Source organism: Eutrigla gurnardus (assembly GCF_963514095.1).
Source record: "Eutrigla gurnardus genome assembly, chromosome: 21".
Classification (NCBI taxonomy): Eukaryota; Metazoa; Chordata; class Actinopteri; order Perciformes; family Triglidae; genus Eutrigla; species Eutrigla gurnardus.
The window spans coordinates 18,668,082-18,686,565 of record NC_139932.1 but is presented as its reverse complement, the minus strand read 5'-3'; the positions used below and the strand labels follow the sequence as shown (position 1 = coordinate 18,686,565).

Below are 18,484 nucleotides of genomic sequence, written 5' to 3'. Positions count from 1 at the left end.
ATTTCTGTTAAAATGCAAGAAAACATACAACTTTATATTTGTAAATTGTACAAACGGATAGAAAATGAGCAAAAGAAATCTTCAAATAAGATTATAATCAGTCATAACATCCCCCCTCATAATGAAAGGATTAATAAATGTTTAAAAATAGCAGTCTGTTCTCTTTATATTGTAATTCCTGTATTTTTAAATCAGTATTTTTCATTTCTCTACCATGATAACAAGCTGTACATCTTTTTCAAGTCACTCCTGATGACATTCACGATTATCCCGATAATAGAAATTTACCACGATCCATTTATTGTGATGTGTTATTGTTTTATTCATATATTTATTGTCCTTTCCCTATTTCACATCCAAAGTACTCACATTGTTAGTCGGGAACCAAAAACTTTGGCCGTATAGGTCAAACAACAAACTGATGAATGCTCAGCTGAACTCCAATGATACCTCAATGAGAGAGCAGCGGTAATCCTTTTTCATTTTTTTTTTGAAAGTGCACCAAATCCCCCCCGAACCTTTGGGATTAAATCAGTTGAGCTGGTTTCTTCCCTCTGTTTGTCCTGGAGGCAGACAGCTGGCTGCCCCTGGAGCTTTGATAGGGTGGATGTTCTGTTCCACCGTTGTTCTGTTTTTAACCTTTATTAATCCAGGTAAAGCTGACCGTGCACAAAAAAACACCACCACACTTTAATGCAGTAAATTCAGTGCCTTGCCTAAGGGCATCTTCACCACACCGTCATCGTCTTTCTCGCCTTTCCTACCTTCTGGGGGATTCGAGCTGGCCACCTCTTTTGGGCCACAAGCCCACTCCTTTCTCTCTCTCTCTGTCTCTCTCTTTGTCTCTCTCTCCTCTCAACCAGAAATACAAATAACCTGCGCCGTGAGACTCGGTCTGAGTCATGCTGTTTTCCTCTCAGTCAGCTCCGAGCCGAGGCTCCATTCATCCTGGCTTCCCTCCGCTCTGCTAACAGAGGAACTGCAGCAGACAGCTGGTGCAGGCGGGTTGCCCTTATCCGTTTTCTTTTTTCTGCTCTTACTTTATTATGTCTGTCTCCGTGTTGTTGTTGTTTTGCTTCCACAGTGGAGTCGGCGTAGCTTTAACATATTCAGGATTTATACCCGTCGGATCTGTGTCTCCATAGAAAACTGAGGGTTGATGACTTTTTAGTTGTTTCTTGATGTATTATCTCAGTAAACATTGTAAACATGAGTTTATGGTCTCAATCTCTAGTTTCAAGTCTTCTTCAATCCAGCATGATGTTCATTTAGTACATTATGGTCCATTTAGAGTCCACCAGACCAGAAAGCAGGGGATGCTTTAGGGGGCGGGGCTAACATGCTGATTGACAGGTCGCTACCAATGCTAGTTAGCTACTAAGATGACTTAACACTTAGCTGTAAAGTTGACCTTGAATTATAAAAGCTAACTGTGTTAGCTTCACACCAGAATCCACATGGATCCAGATCCAGTCGGGGTGCCACTCTGCTGCTTGTGTTCATGAGATCCACCCGTCGCTCCTCCGCAGTCCAAATATGGTCACTTCCTTCACTGGCTGAAAAAATATAAGATGGCAACAGCCAAAATCCTGAACTCGAGGCTTCAAAACTGGAGTCCACCAACCAATGGGTGACGTCACCATGACGACGGCCACTATATACAGACTTTTTGTAGGTTTTTTAAGACTCAGGGAAGCAAATGATGGACTCTTTTACAAAGGAGCATTGGGGTTTAATACATTAGACAGTTTCCTTTTCTTCAAGCTAAAGTGCATTCTGAACTCTTAAATATCAACAGAGGGGACACCAGGTCACCGCCTGCAGTGTTTACCGAGGCCGAGGACCGGGCCGGCATCTGGCAGTGCGCATGAACGGCGGACTATATTTAGAACCACCAACACAAGACAGCAGCCGTTGTAATACAAACCTGCCTAAAGCCCCCCGACTCGACATATCCTGTTTGAAATATCACACCCTCCCCCAGAGATAATGTGCTTTTTGTCTCATCAAGCCTACTGCCTGCACTGAATCAAAGTACACCTCTGTTGTTGTTGTTGTTGTTGCTATGGTAATACTTCCTGCAGGAGAACCTAAAAAAGGTCTGAAGGGACGGGTCTTGGAGATTCAAACGATCACTTTTGATACCTTTTATAAACTTCTGTAATTGCCCACAAATCCCAAAGTACTATTATTTTTATTGTTCATTCGTCCTTACCGCCTAATATTAAGCAGCCGCACCCTTTTTTCCGATGCGTGTTGTTTAATGCTGCTTCCTCGGTAGCGGAGGAAATTGATTTCGGAGGTTAAAAAAGGGCCCTTTTATCCTTTTATGGAGCTAATTGAAGCCGTGATCTTGTGGTCGATAATTAGAGGGAGTCGTGGCTCGTGCTGAGGTCAGCATGACTTGGCATACTGCTTGTTGGGACTTTCAGGAGTCTCCATGACGATAATGCAACATAAGGTTATTGATTACCACGAGGAAGTGGTAGCAGAGAACAGAAGTGCTTAGAGCTTTATGTCCGGTTAGATATTTCATACATTAGGGATATGAAAGGTGATATTATAGAGCAGTAAAACAACAATCTGCTGTGTGAAGATAAAGCAGAGTGACGTTTCCCGCCGTGTGTGTTGTTATCTCAGCTCTGTTCTCGGGGGGGGGGGGGGGGACAGGGTTGAAAAGAACACATTTCTAACAGGAAGCCTGTGTTATGTGGAGTTTTGAAAGACGTATATATGTTTTATGAGACCTAGTTGCATTATGGGACATGTAGGATTCTTTGGAGCGTTTTTGACAGATTTGTACTGTATTGCCTTCCATTTCCTCTCGAGGACCAGATGGACCAGCCATCTTTCGGGTTTCTTTTTTTTTTTTAGTCAACAACGTAGAGCCACTGTTACCATGGCAAGTTTCACCTGGGTAGAAAAACACCCTCTTAAATTGATATATTCCCAAAGAGTAACTGGACCGACAGCCTTTCCCTCCATTTGGGGTTCTCCGATTACCTGTTGCCATGGTAGCCTGAGCGTTAATGCATTACTTTTGACTCGAGGTTTAAGGGAAAACATAGGCATTATTTCTTTTGCGATATGGTTCAATATGTGGTGTGAAATAGTTTCTTTTTTTGTGACGCGTTGATCATGATTGGGTTGAGATGAAAACGATTTCAGGGTTGAGGTGCTGAGGGGTTTTTTTTGGGATGAATTTGGCATTGAGCCATTATTATTCCAGTGTTTGCCCTGCACCTCAGCTGGCATGAATAGACCATTGTTATGTCTGAGGAATTTATTAAATGTGTTTAATGTGATTGCTGCTTTTCAGAAAGCAGAGACGGAGTTGATATCCTGTCAATGAAAATACAAAAAAAAAAAACACATTAAGGGAGGATTTAATGTGCTTTCTTTCATGTGTTGTTTGCACAGGAACACATTGAACGGAGCTGTGATTGTGTCCGAGGCAATAATACGTTTTTTTGTTTTTCATTTTGTGAGGCATTAAAGTGGAAATAGATTCACCATAGCAGCGTAGTCCAACTCTCTCTCTCCTGTCTGTGATCTTCGATGCAGAGTGGAAGCACTGCAGCTCTAGTTTTTATAAACCAGACTCGTCGGTCTGCAGTGAAACGTGAGACTTCAGCTGTACACACAAGCCACGCATCCATTCACACGACGGGTCGGATTTCACCGATTTACACACTGAATGTCCTGGAAATGACATTTAATCTAAACAAATAGAGAAAGAGATTCAATTATAATAGTAATTATCTTTGCTTTGAAATCCACTATGATCTCCCAAATAATGTTCACTGAGCAATCGGGCGCAGACTTGTTTAATGTTGATAGTAATCTTAAATCCTTTTTTTCTTTCCAGTCTGATTTTCTTCTTAAGAATTATAATCGACAGCAAGTTTCCAGATTGGCTTAAAATAACATTCAAAATGTTATCTTCATATAATCGTCATCTGTAGTAGATAATTACATAAAAACAGAATTCAAATGATGGAGATGTAGACACAGATGTAGACATTTTGATGGGGAGAGGCAGGTCAATGCCATCTTGAATTCCCATGTTTCTAAAGTTGGAAGGATTTAGTGATCATTAACACAAAATAGAACAGAAATAAAGCAGATGGGGGGCGGCAGCATCCGAGACGTCTTTGTCTGGGAGACTGGACGATGACCAGCCGGCAGCCCTGGTGGCATCAGTCAGCACGGGCACCGTTATCTTTGTGACAGGTCAACAAAACCAGAATAAAAAGAGCTGGCTCATCCTTCTCAAAGTCACTCCTCTAGGCCTTTTTAAATGTAATAAGTAGAGTAAAAGTGCAACTCACAATATTACAAGACACTTTATTGGAAAAGAAATGACAAGAGAAATCCATAATTTTGTTATCTACATGAAATCTCCTGTTGTTTTTTATTGGTTGACTGCTTCCCTGCTCATCAAAATGTTCAGCAGCCATTTCTGAGCCTGGTAATCGTCCTTTAGCACAATCCAACAATTTAAGAAAAAGGTTCATGTGGATTTATGAGGATAAAGATTACACATTTTTCTTCATAACCCTGGTGGATAATTATTTTTGAAGCGACTATTTTAGTCTGAAATGACACATTTGTACACTGATTTCTTATTTAAGCCATACTAACGGTGAACTTCTACATTTATCTGGCTTTATTATTACATTTTCCATTGTGTCACCGAGCCACGTGTACTTAAACAAACTGCCTGGAGTACATGCTCTAATGATTAATTTGTTGTGTTGGAGTGTCCTTGTGTGCCATTCTAACTCATTCAAGTTTTAATGGGACGATTCGTCACAGCGGACTACATTAATTTAGTCAAACTGCTCGACTGCAAACTAACGAGCGTGTCCATTAGCGGGTTCGTTAACTCGGCCATCGTTCTTTTATTTCATAAGTCATTCATTCATAGTTCTGTTTCAGGTCTCCCTCGTATACATTCTCATGTTTACGGCTGTTGAATGATTCCTGCCTTAGTTTCTGTACGGCTCCTTACACAGAAAGCATCATCACATGCGAATGAGCTTCATATTTCCATCATGATCATCGGGTTTCATCCACGTAGGAGGAGGCTGAGGGGAAGGGGACCTCTCAGGGGGGCTCGCTATCGCAGTTAATTGCTCTTGAGTTGCCGTTCCAGCTGAAGTTGGCATGGAGATGCGCCCGTCAAGTGGGCGCAGATGGTCGGATGTATGTAATGTGTGCCGCCGCCGCCGCCGTAAAAAGACTCCCATTTCTCCTTTTGAATTTCCTGAACACGAGTCGGCTCAGAAAACCAGCAGGATCCCAGTTTTTCATGCTTTTCTCGGCAACAATCAACAATGAAGATGCTCTCGAGTAAAGATAGGGCTGAGTAGCGCTCAAGTGGCACTTTTAACAGCTTTAACTGCATCTGTTTTCATCAACAAGCTATATATATATATATATATATATATATATGGTGTGTTTCAAGCCCCAAGAAGTTCCTGTTCACTACTTAAAGGATTTTTGTACCTTGTTCAAGGTGTATTTAGTTTTTTCTCTGCCTTCACAATCGTTAATATTTACCCTATGAAAACATCACACAAGCTTGTTTGTAGCGGCTTGTTGACAGGCGTTAGTTGAAGAAGCAGGTTAAATAAAAATGAATATAGTTGCTCATTATCACTCCCATGCACTGTGCTGAATATCACGTTGTTGTTTTTTATCAGCTGCATTGAAACTTGTTCCTCTGAGTCATTTAAGAATTCAAGATCTGATTGAATATTTATTGTTTATTTAACGGGGACAACACTTGCAACATTGCCACGAATAAGACGTCTAGCTTCAGCTAATTTGCAGTCTATTAAGATTCAGGAAGAATACATAAAAACTACGACAGCTCGGTTTTATTAAATAAAATGAGAACAGCTCACAGCCTTCCTTCTCATGGCTGAATCCTGGTGACCTATGGATGCTATAAAATATTTACAGGCTCTGTGCCACCTTGAGACCACCGGTGTCACCAGCTGCCAGGATCTCAGTGGGGGAATCCAGCAGCTCAGACTGGAGCTCTAAATGAACAGCAAATCAAAGTCCACACATTCCCTTCAGCAGCCTCGCTGGTCGGTGATTGAGCATCCCAGCCGAGCTGTGGATTAAAACGGGGAACCTCCTTCCCCACCAGCCAAGTTATCTAACCGGAGCTCAGATTAAGGACTTGCAGCACGCGGCAGCCTGCTCCCGTCCAGACTCGGTGGCCTGCTTCCAGTCGGGTTGAAGGACGGCGAGCTCTCGTGACGCCGCTGGGGATTATGGAGAGAGATTCCTCTCTGGCTTCTCAGACATTTGGACCTGAAAGCCCCACTTTTTAAACACATTTCATATCCACTCGGTGGTTGATCTCACCGATGAAAGCTAGAGGGATCGTTTTTGTTTCTGGCTTCTTTAAAGGTGGCAGCATATCATTAAAATAAACTGCTAAAAAACCGCACGAAATATGCAAAATGACATACATAACAAAACAAATATGGAAGTCCTTTTTCGACCAACTTTAAATGTTCCTTCCCAGTCTAAAAGAAACTCATCTCTCTACCTGCCATCTCCAGCCATGGAAAGCCACGCCAAAGTTTACTCTTGGGTGGTTGGCATGGTGATAACAGCTTAAATATCTTTTTAAAAGCATTAATGTCTAATTAATTTAAAGCTGCAAATAAGTATTTTCATTAGTGACTTTTTATTTCTTCCTCAATTTGTCTTTTTGTCTATAAAGTGTCCGAAAAATGGTTTTAAAATACATCAGCACACACCCTTGGGTTATCTGCTGGAACGTGAACCTGAAGAACGATGGTGGGCGGAGTCTTTACGCTGTTGTGCTTTGGATTCCAGGTTTCGAGAGAGGGAAGGAGGACCTCTTGCCTCTGCCTTTGAAAGAGGACTCACATTCCATATCGAAGAGCAAGGTGAGGAAGAACCGAATGTTCTGTGATGGGTGGGGGTGGGAGTGACTGGGTGCTGTCCTCTCCGTTGCTTTCCCAGTCTTGCCTCAGGCTCGAGAGAGAGAGTGAGACAGAGAGCCCCCGCTGAGATTATACTGTTACACATCAAACACTTATCAACCAAAACTCGGCCCTCCTTTCAAGTGAGCTCTCAGTGCGGAGGAGGAAGAGGAGGCCCCGTCTAGTTTATCTGTGGAGGTCCACATCAAATGTGACGTGGGCGTCTCCAGTCCCGGCAGAGACGCTTTCATCAGACGGGAAGCCTTTCAGAAACGATGTTTTTATGAAGTAGGAAGACATGTGACAGGATAAGTGTTTCAGAGATTCAAAAGAGCTCTCTATCAACAAGAACCACTTTAATTAGTCTTTAGATTCTGATGTCAAGAACATCCTGTTAGAAGAGCTCTCTGAAGAGCAGCGATAAAAGTCTCCTCTCGCCGGAGGAAACTCAACGTTGGGTTTCTGAGTAGAAGGAGGACATTTTAGCTTGTGGTACTTCCCTGTCCCTTTAAGGCCTTAAATGGATTCTATGTAGTCACGTTGGAGCGATGGATTGATGTTATCGACAACAAAGTGGTGAATCAGAAGAATGAAATGTTATTTTCTAGATAGTTTCATAAACACATCCAGATCTTCTCACAAAACTCTGGGAAGGTGCAGGATTTTAAAGGACCTGCTTCATCCTGCTTTGGCCTGTTTGCTCTCTCTCCCTGTTTCTGTGTCAGTTTGTACATCGTTTGAGGAAACTGTTGCATATTATATCTTTAAGTAGTGCCGCTTTAGGATTCCCACACATCCCCCGGACTCTTGTAAGTCGCTCCAGTTGGCTCGTGAAGTGAGCTGGCAGAGAACACACCAGCATTGGCATTTATAGACCTCGTTCTGCTAACTGAGCTAAGAGCTCTTTGCTAACGTTGTGGGAAACGTTTAATTATATAATGTCCTCATTTCAGTGGACCCTGTTGATTTGTATTATTTGTGGTAATAGAACACTTTGTCACCATGGTTATATTTAGCTGGCTAGTGCACGACGGCAGGTGGACGAATTATTGGTTTGTGTTTAATGTTCTGAGATGAAATAACGCAGGTAGCGATGTGTATCTAGAGATTAATGAGCTATAATTTCCTTCTCTCTCCCTTTGGTTCAGTCTGAAACAAAGCTGTACAATGGCTCAGACAAGGATGTGTCGGCATCCGGAGGGAAGCTCACCAAGAAGGAGTCCCTCAAGGTAAGCGAGCTGAATCATCTTCTAGTTCAAGTTCTGTGTATCCGGACACTAAAGCACGCACAATGAGTCTGAAAATACCCTTTTATGAAGTTGCATATAATCGCTTGTTAACTTGTGTCACTAGGCATACAATACTGTATATTAGAAGCCAACAAGATACAGGACAGGCAGGACAAAATGCATCCGCTATTTAACAGGAACAACCAAGTTCTTTCTGACACCAAATGTTATTCAGCGAGAAAGCAAGTGTGGAATATTAAAATTCACAGCCGTATAAAAATGTGATGTCCTAAGCGTCCCTCTCTGTGCCGAGTGTAGGTGCAGAAGAAAAACTACCGGGAGGAGAAGAAGCGGGCGACCAAGGAGCTGCTCAGCACCATCACCGATCCCTCCGTCATCGTCATGGCCGACTGGCTGAAGGTCGGCCACGTCCTCCACTTGAAGTTCTTCATGTAGCATAATACAGATGCTGATCTGACGTCTGTCTGTATTGTAAACCAGATCCGGGGCACTCTGAAGAGCTGGACCAAGCTGTGGTGCGTGCTGAAACCGGGCGTCCTGCTCATCTATAAAACCCACAAAAACGGCCAGTGGGTCGGGACGGTGCTGCTGAACGCCTGCGAGCTCATCGAGAGGCCCTCCAAGAAGGACGGCTTCTGCTTCAAGCTCTTCCACCCGCTGGAGCAGTCCATCTGGGCCGTCAAGGTAAAGATATGGGAGTCGTGGCCGGGGACGTTTAGGGAGAGAGTTCCAGTCTGGGGGGTTTTTGAAAAGCAAATATGCCGAGAACATCCAAAAATGTATTCCACGATTTTCTTTTCATTGAATTCGATAGTTATGTTCATAGAGGAAACTCGACTCCTGTTGTGGCTGAGTGACTCACCTGTGTAGAAAACATCAACAAACAAGTCAGGACACATTTAATAGCGATGCACACTGAGTCCCGAGAGACAGAGGAGTCATGGAAACGACGAACTGCAGGAGGAGAATGAAAGGTAGACAAAGAATAGAAGTGTCGGCCGTTGACAGAGTGAAAGGTACCAACGTGAATAAATGACAGAAGATTAGATAGAATAGTAAATGGAAAAAAAAAAGGAAGCTCACTGATAAAATGCCCCGCTTGAGTATTAATGCTAACATTAAGGAGAATTTTCACCACTTGTTAAAACTAGAAACTAACTTTGGCTCTTCCTCCACCACACGCTGGTTGGCCTCATTCCACAGCACTAAAAACCGGCTTTAAATGTCGGCCTAATATCATATTCTGACTTTATATCACAAAAATAAGCTAAAGTTTTTGCTGCCTGAGTTTGAAAATGCATCCATGTGTATCTGTGTGTTTTGTTAGCCTGAAGTCCAAGGTCGATTTACTGAATTTCACCACGTAAAATGTTTTGCCTCTCCAACTTAGATAATCAAATCTGTGAAGATTTTTAATTTTGGGAAAAATAAAGTGTAAAAATGACTTTTTTTTTGCTGCGTTTCCCAGTCTTTATGCAATTATTCCAATCTGTTGAACCATTCCTCTAAATCTGCCATACATTACCTCGTTTATCTTCGCATTGCAATGGAACAAAGCCTCTAACCTCAAAATCCCAATATTTATAGAACCAACGATAGATTGATCAGTGGAAAGCAGGAGAGGTTGTTATGCAGGATGAATCTTAATTAATCTGTTTTTGCTCTCCAGAGCAAAATGAACACAACAGATAATTCATTAAAAAACAAAACAAACATCGTCTCCCGCAGTTAAATGAGACCGTTAAGCAGATGTGGACGTAAGCTGTATAATCAAGAGCTCGTCTTTGTTCCATTTAGACACGATTTTCATATTTGGCACGTTTTCCATTCCATCCGTGTTTTCGTCTTCTATTCACCGCCGACCTCGCCTCCTCCCACGTGGTTTTCTTTTCCCTTTTGTTCGTGCAGTGAGACGGCTCCGATCACAATTGGCGATCTGTGTTTTAGATTATTCCCTGCTCCGCTCATCGCTCTCTTCACTTTTAATAAATAAGCCCTTCACACATTCAGATTCCGGCCCCTCTCGTGGCTCATTTGCATAATGAGATACTGGGGAGACGGCGCTCATAAATGATAACAAACTGTAATAAAAGAAAGAAATGCAAAGTCTGCAGGTGAAACGAGGACACCACAAAGGGACCCATGACCGATCCAGACTCTACCTGAATGTGTAACATGCATCTCATCCCTTTGTGTTTCTTGATGTCATCAGGGTCCTAAAGGAGAAGCAGTTGGCTCCATCACTCAGCCGTTACCCAGCAGCCACCTCATCTTCCGTGCGGCCTCCGAGTCTGACGGTAAGAGACGTGGAATCAAACACCGACACGACTTCAAAAAGACTCTCAGTGAGAGATACAAAGCCATCAGGATCGGTTCACAAAGACTTTTACTTTGGAAGGGACACAAACTTTAATCCTCGTCTTTTCAAACCGATTCATAATCTTAAAATAGACATGTCTGAACAACCTGACCTATTTTACACCTGTGAAATCGGGAGGAATATCACATATTTGTATCACAACACCATTCTTATGGAGCTCTGCAGAGCGAGGAGGCGTTTTCTAGGTCAATGTGGACGGCCTTGACTTTTCACTCTCCTGCTCGCCTGTTCACGTCCTCCCTGAGTTAGATGGGAGGATCAATATGACTGCAGTTGGGGAATGGAGGATCTGGTGGAAAATGTAGAGTGGAACTCATTTAGAATGGGAATTATTGACGTTAGTGTGACTATCTCACTGACCTTTATCTCTTTTTTTATTATTTCTACTTGGCTTGTTTGATTTAGGATTTCCCCCAACCTTAGTATTGGCTAATAGAATAATTTGATTGGTTACATGTGGTTGGGGGACTTTAAAATGTATTTTATTTTGCTTTTAAGGGGAGCACAGCCCAGCTTGCTCTGTGTCTCTGTCCATGGTGCTGAAACATCCAGCCGAGTCTCTCCCTGCATGAGTCGCTCTCCGTGGTGCTGAAATAGGCAAACTGTCCATGTGGGGGTTTTAATTTAGCACCTTTGGGGATAATATTTACTTTTTTTATTTTAAATAAATGTTTGCTTAAGTTGTATGCACTTTTTCCTTTCTGATTTTCCTTGCATTTGCAACATATTTTGCCCTCTGTAATGATAGAATGTAAAAATGAGAAGGATTTTAAAACTGAATAAGGCCAGGGATGATTCAAAAGGGTAATGAAGATTTTCACGAACCTTATGACCAAAAGGTGTTTTGCTCCATATTTAAATGAGGATAATGAAATAACAGCAAAGCCTGAGAAATAAACGCTGCCTCTCAGTGATCAGTGCGTACTCTCGTTCCCAGGTCGGTGCTGGATGGACGCGCTGGAGCTGGCCCTGAAGTGTTCCAGCTTGCTGAAGAGGACCATGATCCGCGAGGGCAAAGAGGACATGAGCACCGTCGCCACCGGCGGAGAACACTCCATTAATTTCTACAGCCTCCTCCGAGCCCACAACATCCACGGTTTCCAGTGAGTCACCACCGCTTCAACTATATTATGATTCATTTATTAAAGCTACCAGCTCCCTTTTTTTCAAATATGTTGTAAAAATCTTCCCTCCAGGTTCAACGACGGCGACCACTTGAAAGACCCGGACCTGTACTCGGACAAGTCGGACCGGGAGGGCGAACAGGACCACGAGGAGTCCGACCCCGAAGGCCTGGAGAAGAGCGAGGAGAGCGACAGCGACACGTCGGAGCGGCAGGACGACTCGTACGTGGACCTGGACCCCAACGAGCACCTGTGGGAAACCCCGTACCTGGAACAGTCGCACGAGGAGCTCGGAGAGGTGGGATGCAAAACAAGCTTTAAAATAAGAAACGCAGATTTGGAGTCGGCAGCGGATTCTCGTGGGGATTCCTAACAACTTTTAAGTTTGGATTGAAGCTTCAGCTAAAAGCTATTTTGTGATACAGTTTCTTGCTTAATGAGGAGATATTAGCATGTTCCTCTGCCGGGGCTGCTGGGAAAGCTGTCACGTGGACGGGCTTTGATCTGTGTGCGTGGGCGACTGCTGCGAGTTCCACTGCTCGCTAATTAAACACCGATTGAAGCTACTTAGCTAATTAACACCGCGCAACAATGTGAGTGTTTCTGAGCATTTTGAGGATGTCTGCAGTGTTATACAACATTTCTCTCCTCAGGCTGGCGAGGCCGCCCAGACGGAGACGGTGTCGGAGGAGAACAAGTCTCTGATCTGGACTCTGCTGAAGCAGGTGCGACCCGGCATGGATCTGTCCAAGGTGGTGCTGCCCACCTTCATCCTGGAGCCGAGGTCCTTCCTGGACAAACTCTCCGACTACTACTACCACGCAGACTTCCTGTCGGAGTAAGCGGAGTAAACTAGAGTTCTAGTTGAGCTGCATGTGTTTGGAGAGGAAGATCTAGTCTGAGTTTGGGCTGTTTGATTCCTTCGCAGGGCTGCCATCGAAGAGAACGCTTACAACCGGATGAAGAAGGTGGTGAAGTGGTACATCTCTGGGTTTTACAAGAAGCCCAAGGTGAGGAGAATCAACACGTAGGAACCACTTCATATTGATCAGCTGTTATAAAAGAGTGTTAAAAAAAAACCCATTTCTGCCAGTAAAAGAGAAAAAATAACCATAACAAAAGTGATCCTATAAGTCATTATAATGAGTTAGTATTTTAAAATCATTACTTAGAATCTCAAATATTGACTAAATATCTCAAAGTAATGATGAAATATCTCAAAACAATGACTAAGTATCTTAAAATAATGATTTAATATCTCAAAATAATGGTTTACTTTCACAAAATAATGACATTATATATCTATAAGAATGACTGAAAGATAAGATGACTCACAGTTGGTGGAATTGTTCCTAAAATCCTGTTGTTATTTGATCCCCAGGGGTTGAAGAAGCCTTATAACCCCATTATTGGAGAGACGTACCGCTGCATGTGGCTCCACCAGACGACCAACAGCAAGACCTTCTACATCGCAGAGCAGGTAACGCCACCTCTGCTACCGCGGGGAGAAGCCTGAGAGCTCATCCCACCTCCCACAGTAAAGGTAATTTGGTCTGTTTGTCTTCCTTCAGGTATCCCATCATCCTCCTGTCTCGGCCTTCTACGTCAGCAACAGGAAAGACGGGTTCTGCCTCAGCGGCAGCATTCTCGCCAAGTCCAAGTTCTACGGTACCCTCACACCACGAGAATCCAATCATTCCTCAGTTAACCTGAAATAAAAAAATTTACTGATATACATGTCCTTCACATTTCAGGAAACTCCCTGTCGGCCATATTGGACGGGGAGGCCAGGCTCACCTTTCTCAACCGAGGCGAGGACTATGTGATGAACATGCCCTACGCTCACTGTAAAGGTCAGAGTGCAAACCTGCTCTTTTCTCCTTTCTTGTCCGGGGAGGGGGTTATCTGTGCTGACTGAAATTTACTGAAAGGTGCCTTTTTCATGCGGCAGGCATCCTGTACGGCACCATGACCCTGGAGCTGGGCGGGCAGGTCACCATCGCGTGTGAGAAGACGGGCTACAGTGCTCAGCTGGAGTTCAAACTGAAGGTATTGGCTGTGTTTAAAAGAAAGGCACCTATTTAAAAGTAGTGCATCCTTTCAGCTGCTGATTAATAAACTTGAAGAGATTTAACAGTAGATGGAGTTTGGAGAACCAGCACGGGAGCAAAACTTATTTTAGACACCTAAAAAAGAAGCTATTTCAGTTTAAATATACACTATGTTTAGAATAGCCACTAGACTCCATTGAGAACAACGCTAATTTGTCAGCATGTTCTGGTGAATCCCTACTAAAACACCAAAGTCACACAATAACACAAACACTAACCCGATCAGAAGCAGCCGTAGACGACCATCTTCTGTGTTGTGAAAGTTTAAATGAGTGTTTTTGTCAATGGAGTCTGGTGTCTTTGCTCCCGTGCTGTTACTCTGTTTCTCCAACACACAGAACACTATGAGATGAGTTCCTCATACAAACTCACAACCTCCAAACTATCCCTTTAAGAGCCACACTTTATATATAGATATAGCACCTCTAGATTTCATTTAAAAACTACAAAACAATTTCTCACATGACTTTTCTGAATGTGTGACCCCACCAACACCACCACCCATCTCCTCCTCCTCCATCCTCCATACCTTCCACTGTATTATCCCGTCACAAACTAGCGACAGGTACATAGTCAGAGGAAGCAAATAGCACGTAGATTATAGTTATTTCGTATTTTTGTTTCATTAAATTGTCATAAAATACGTAGCGTGTTAAAATGCCTTCCTTTCCTCTTCTTTAAAAACCCCATGTCCTCCTCCTCCATTTCCATTCCTCCTCTTTACTTGCTCCCCTATTCCTCCTCCTTTCGCCTCCCTCCTCTTCCTCCCTGTCTCTCCTCTCGTCCCTCCAGCCGTTCTTGGGCAGCAGTGACAGCGTCAATCAGGTGTCTGGGAAGATCAAACTGGGGAAGGAGGTGTTGGCTACGCTGGAAGGACACTGGGTGAGACTCATTTTGTTTGGATAATAAACCCTGATGCAACATACAGGAGGCTGCTCTTTAAAAAAATCAATTTTAGTTGGTCAGACTGCCTTGTAAATCAATACTATTATATCGATGCCGAAATAACTACATCATGATGACAATTTGTAAAAAGTCTGAAGTCATGGTTTGTTAGGTCTGACTGCAAGACGACAAGCAAACAACTGTCAAAACGCTGGTTTTCTGAATGGAGTCTGGTTGATGGATGCTAGGCTACGCTAACATGGTAGCTGCTCCATCAACACTCCATATAAGGTCATCTAGACATAAATACAGCAGAGACCTTGTTGTTTGGACCACAGACAGTCTCTGGTTTCTAGTCTGGTCTGGTCTCTGGACTAATGTGAGCTACTATCGTAGACCTCTGGGGGACCACAGACCGCTATGAGAATCTCAACGCTGACAGTCTTCTTGTAGATAAAGACCATGATGGAGTCGTCAAATAAGCTGTGAAATTAGACCAAAGTAAAGAGAGCTTTTTGACCCCCCCCTCACAGGACAGCGAGATCTTCATCAACGACAAGAAGACGGGGACGGTGGACACCTTCTGGAACCCGACGTCGGAGCTGAGGCAGAGTCGGCTGACCCGCTGCACCGTCCCTCCAGAGGAGCAGGGGGACTCCGAGTCAGAAAGGTGGACTTCCTCATCCGTCCTTTAACGTGACATTCATGGTCTCTGCTTCACCTTCACGGCTTTCCTTCCCTCTCCGTCGTCAGACTGTGGCAGCACGTGACCCGGGCCATCAACAACAAGGACCAGACCGAGGCCACCAACGAGAAGTTCCTCCTGGAGGAGGTGCAGCGGAAGTCGGCCCGCGAACGCAAAGCCAAATGTGAGGAGTGGATCCCCGCCCTGTTCGAGCAGGACCCCGTCACCGGAGAGTGGCATTACAGATATGCCGAGTGAGTGATTTTGGACTACATAAATACATTTAACAAAATTTAGAAGATAATTAAATTAGTGCATTTACATGGTCCTCATTTTTTGTCGATTAGAATGACAGAATTTCCCTTCAGGACCTCTAAATTTTGGAGTGTTTTTGAGGTGCTTTTTTACCTCGTCCTCCATATAATTATCCAATGTGACACAGCGCCATCTAGTGCTGTTTCTTGTAACTGCAGAGGTGACATCTGACCTTCTGTCAGACGGCTCTCGATGATGTCATACTTTTAATAATAGATGGGTGTATTTAGGTGGCATGATGTCATTTCCGCTGACTGCAGCTTCTCCTCTATTTTTCTGTGTTGTCTACTTCTCCATCTCCATCTCCTCTCCCGTGTCTCACCTCCATCTCCTCTCCCGTGTCTCACCTCCATCTCCTCTCCCGTGTCTCACCTCCATCTCCTCTCCCGTGTCTCACCTCCATCTCCTCCTCCTCTCCTCTCCCTCCTCATTTGGCTGCGTCTCCCCCAGCACGAGGCCGTGGGATCCGCTGAACGACTTGATCCAGTTTGAGAAAGACGGCTGTATCCAGACCAAGGTCCGACACCGCACCCCTATGGTACGTTCTGGCAGTCTTATTAGTCTGAGTAACCAGGGGCCGCGGAGGGACAATTGCAAGTGCCAGGTAGGTCGTCCCGATCGTAAACCGCCATTTGATTTAAAAAAAAAAAAAGCTCAGCTCGCCGCCTCCACGCAGCACCCGGTGCACCGTCTTCATTGTCGCTTCTTCTTCCTGTCGTCATTGCTGTGCCGCCATCGCCGCCTGTGCTTCTCCCGCTTGTTTGTTTTTCATTTCCTGCCCATCATCTGTTCTCTCTGTATGGGAGGGAAGGTTGCGTTCAAGTGCATGCAAAAGTAAGTGGATTATCAGGCGTTTTTCCTTTGTACTGCCTCGTCAAAAAAAAGATAATTTAGCATATCTTTTTTTTATTCGGTTTTCCTGCCTACTTTTTCTTGGATTGTGAAAGATTAGGAAGTTGAATTAAAACTACAACAAGTCAGTTTGTGAGTAATTATGGCTGCAGCGAGTAAAGGCTGTTTTTAAGCAGGCTGTGTTAAGGATGCTGCAGTTTACTGTAATTATAACATTCTATACAAAAATATCAAATAAACAAGCACACGCCGAAATAGACAAAACGACCAAAATAATAAAAACAAACGATACAATCAACCTTTAGTCTTTAAGTCTGAATAAAAACAAAAGATATTAGAAAAATAAGACTGAATCTTATTCGGGGATAGTTGGATAAGCCAAGAAATATCCCCACATTTCACCAAAGTCTTTGGAAGAACCTCTGAGTGTACACCGGAGTTTCTTAAGTTGCAAATTATTGATTTAAAACATTTATTTATTCTCCAAGTATGACTGTGACATCATCAGATCTCCGTTTGCAGTGAGAAACATTAGTTTTTTCCACTTTATTAAGTTTTCTCCCATACAAAGTCTAAAAGATTGAGAACACTCAGTCACATGACCAGCCATCGCCATCGGCGCCCGGTTTCAGGGTGTCGGCGGCGTCCTCCTCCTCACCCTTCACCCGTCATCGCCTTCATTTGAGTTTGTCTCCTTCGTCGTGTCACGTTGAGAAGCTAAAGGCTGCTGTGGTGCTCGTATGTTTGGAGTCTGTCAAACTGTGTTTTTTTGTTCAAAGTTACCATCTGCCATCAGTGTCCAAGCTTTGGCGACTTTTGGTGTTTGGTTTAACTTTAGAAAAGTGAAGGCAATTCAAAAAATCCATCAATCCACCCTGATTTGGTCAGGAGAGTTTGTTGTTGTAATACTAATTTTAGCCACAAGAGGCTCACTACACCATGTTCTACATATTGTTGTAATTGATATAAAATATACATGTAGTATATGTACCTCATGTTTAGAGTGTGTGGAGAAATTAGAACTCACTTTAAAGAGAAGACAAATCCATCCTTGTAAGTTCTGGTTTTGAACACGGTGTTGTGGTGTGCTGTTGCCTCCTGTGGCCAAATGTGAGTATTACAACTACAAAAATTATCCCGACTAAAGATCTTTTTTCACCTGACATAACTTTCCCCCCAATTGTTTTTCAGATGGCATTTTTTAAAGGAATTTATCAGATTATCCTGCTGAAACCTGATCTCTTAAAACCATAAACCCAGTAGAGAAAACAATTTACATCATTTAAAAACATGGATTACCAGAATCTACCAATGGATATAATATTTCTTGAAGAAGAAGAATAAATTCCAGTTCCCTTGTTGGTGCACGTCAGTCTCCTGAAATGTTGTTGTGCTGCCAACTTTAATTCCACCTTAAAACCTGTTATAGGACGAAGGAATAATTCATTTTAGAAATAAGAGCCGTAATCCAGTTTAATCCCGTTGAATTATTTGAGAGTGGCAGCTCATTGTGTGTCATTTTTGAGTGTTTTAAACGGATGTGACTGACTGATGTCCCAGCATGCCTTGCATGAGACTGACACGCCTTCACCAACTCGCATGTTTGTGTGAGTGTGTGTTTGTCATATTTTTGTTGTATTAATATGTAAACAGTTGTTTTTTCTTGAGTCTTTGTGCTTTTTTTTCCTCCTATTTGGTCGTCGCTGTTTGTTTGACCTGTGTCTCTTTTGTGTATTTGTGTGTGCATGCGTATGTATTTGTGTGTGCGTGTGCGTGTGCGTGTGTGTGTGTGTGTGTGTAGGTGACAGTGCCAAAGAGGAAACACAAGAGCGACAAACCCAAGAGTCCGGAGAGTGGCTGCTCTTCGCCCGAACCCGACCGCCAAGACTCGTCTGGCAGCGAACGTGA

The 18,484-nt window shown here is 43.4% G+C and overlaps 1 protein-coding gene across 4 annotated transcripts in view; it reads left to right on the top strand.

The window, feature by feature from the left end:
- Positions 1-18,484, top strand: part of osbpl8 (oxysterol binding protein-like 8) — a 60,349-nt gene that overhangs the window by 37,251 nt on the left and 4,614 nt on the right. For 3 of the 4 annotated variants that reach the window (XM_084039406.1, XM_084039409.1, XM_084039408.1), the window contains 18 exons: positions 6,865-6,938; positions 8,123-8,203; positions 8,522-8,623; positions 8,705-8,908; positions 10,437-10,521; positions 11,542-11,707; positions 11,801-12,026; positions 12,382-12,566; positions 12,657-12,738; positions 13,110-13,208; positions 13,300-13,396; positions 13,483-13,581; positions 13,680-13,777; positions 14,632-14,721; positions 15,258-15,394; positions 15,478-15,663; positions 16,175-16,328; positions 18,378-18,480. In XM_084039406.1, coding sequence (XP_083895532.1) covers positions 6,865-6,938; positions 8,123-8,203; positions 8,522-8,623; positions 8,705-8,908; positions 10,437-10,521; positions 11,542-11,707; positions 11,801-12,026; positions 12,382-12,566; positions 12,657-12,738; positions 13,110-13,208; positions 13,300-13,396; positions 13,483-13,581; positions 13,680-13,777; positions 14,632-14,721; positions 15,258-15,394; positions 15,478-15,663; positions 16,175-16,328; positions 18,378-18,480 — 2,268 coding nt within the window. The remainder of the gene's footprint in view (positions 1-6,864; positions 6,939-8,122; positions 8,204-8,521; positions 8,624-8,704; positions 8,909-10,436; positions 10,522-11,541; positions 11,708-11,800; positions 12,027-12,381; positions 12,567-12,656; positions 12,739-13,109; positions 13,209-13,299; positions 13,397-13,482; positions 13,582-13,679; positions 13,778-14,631; positions 14,722-15,257; positions 15,395-15,477; positions 15,664-16,174; positions 16,329-18,377; positions 18,481-18,484) is intronic. The other variant, XM_084039407.1, reaches the window with a different exon arrangement.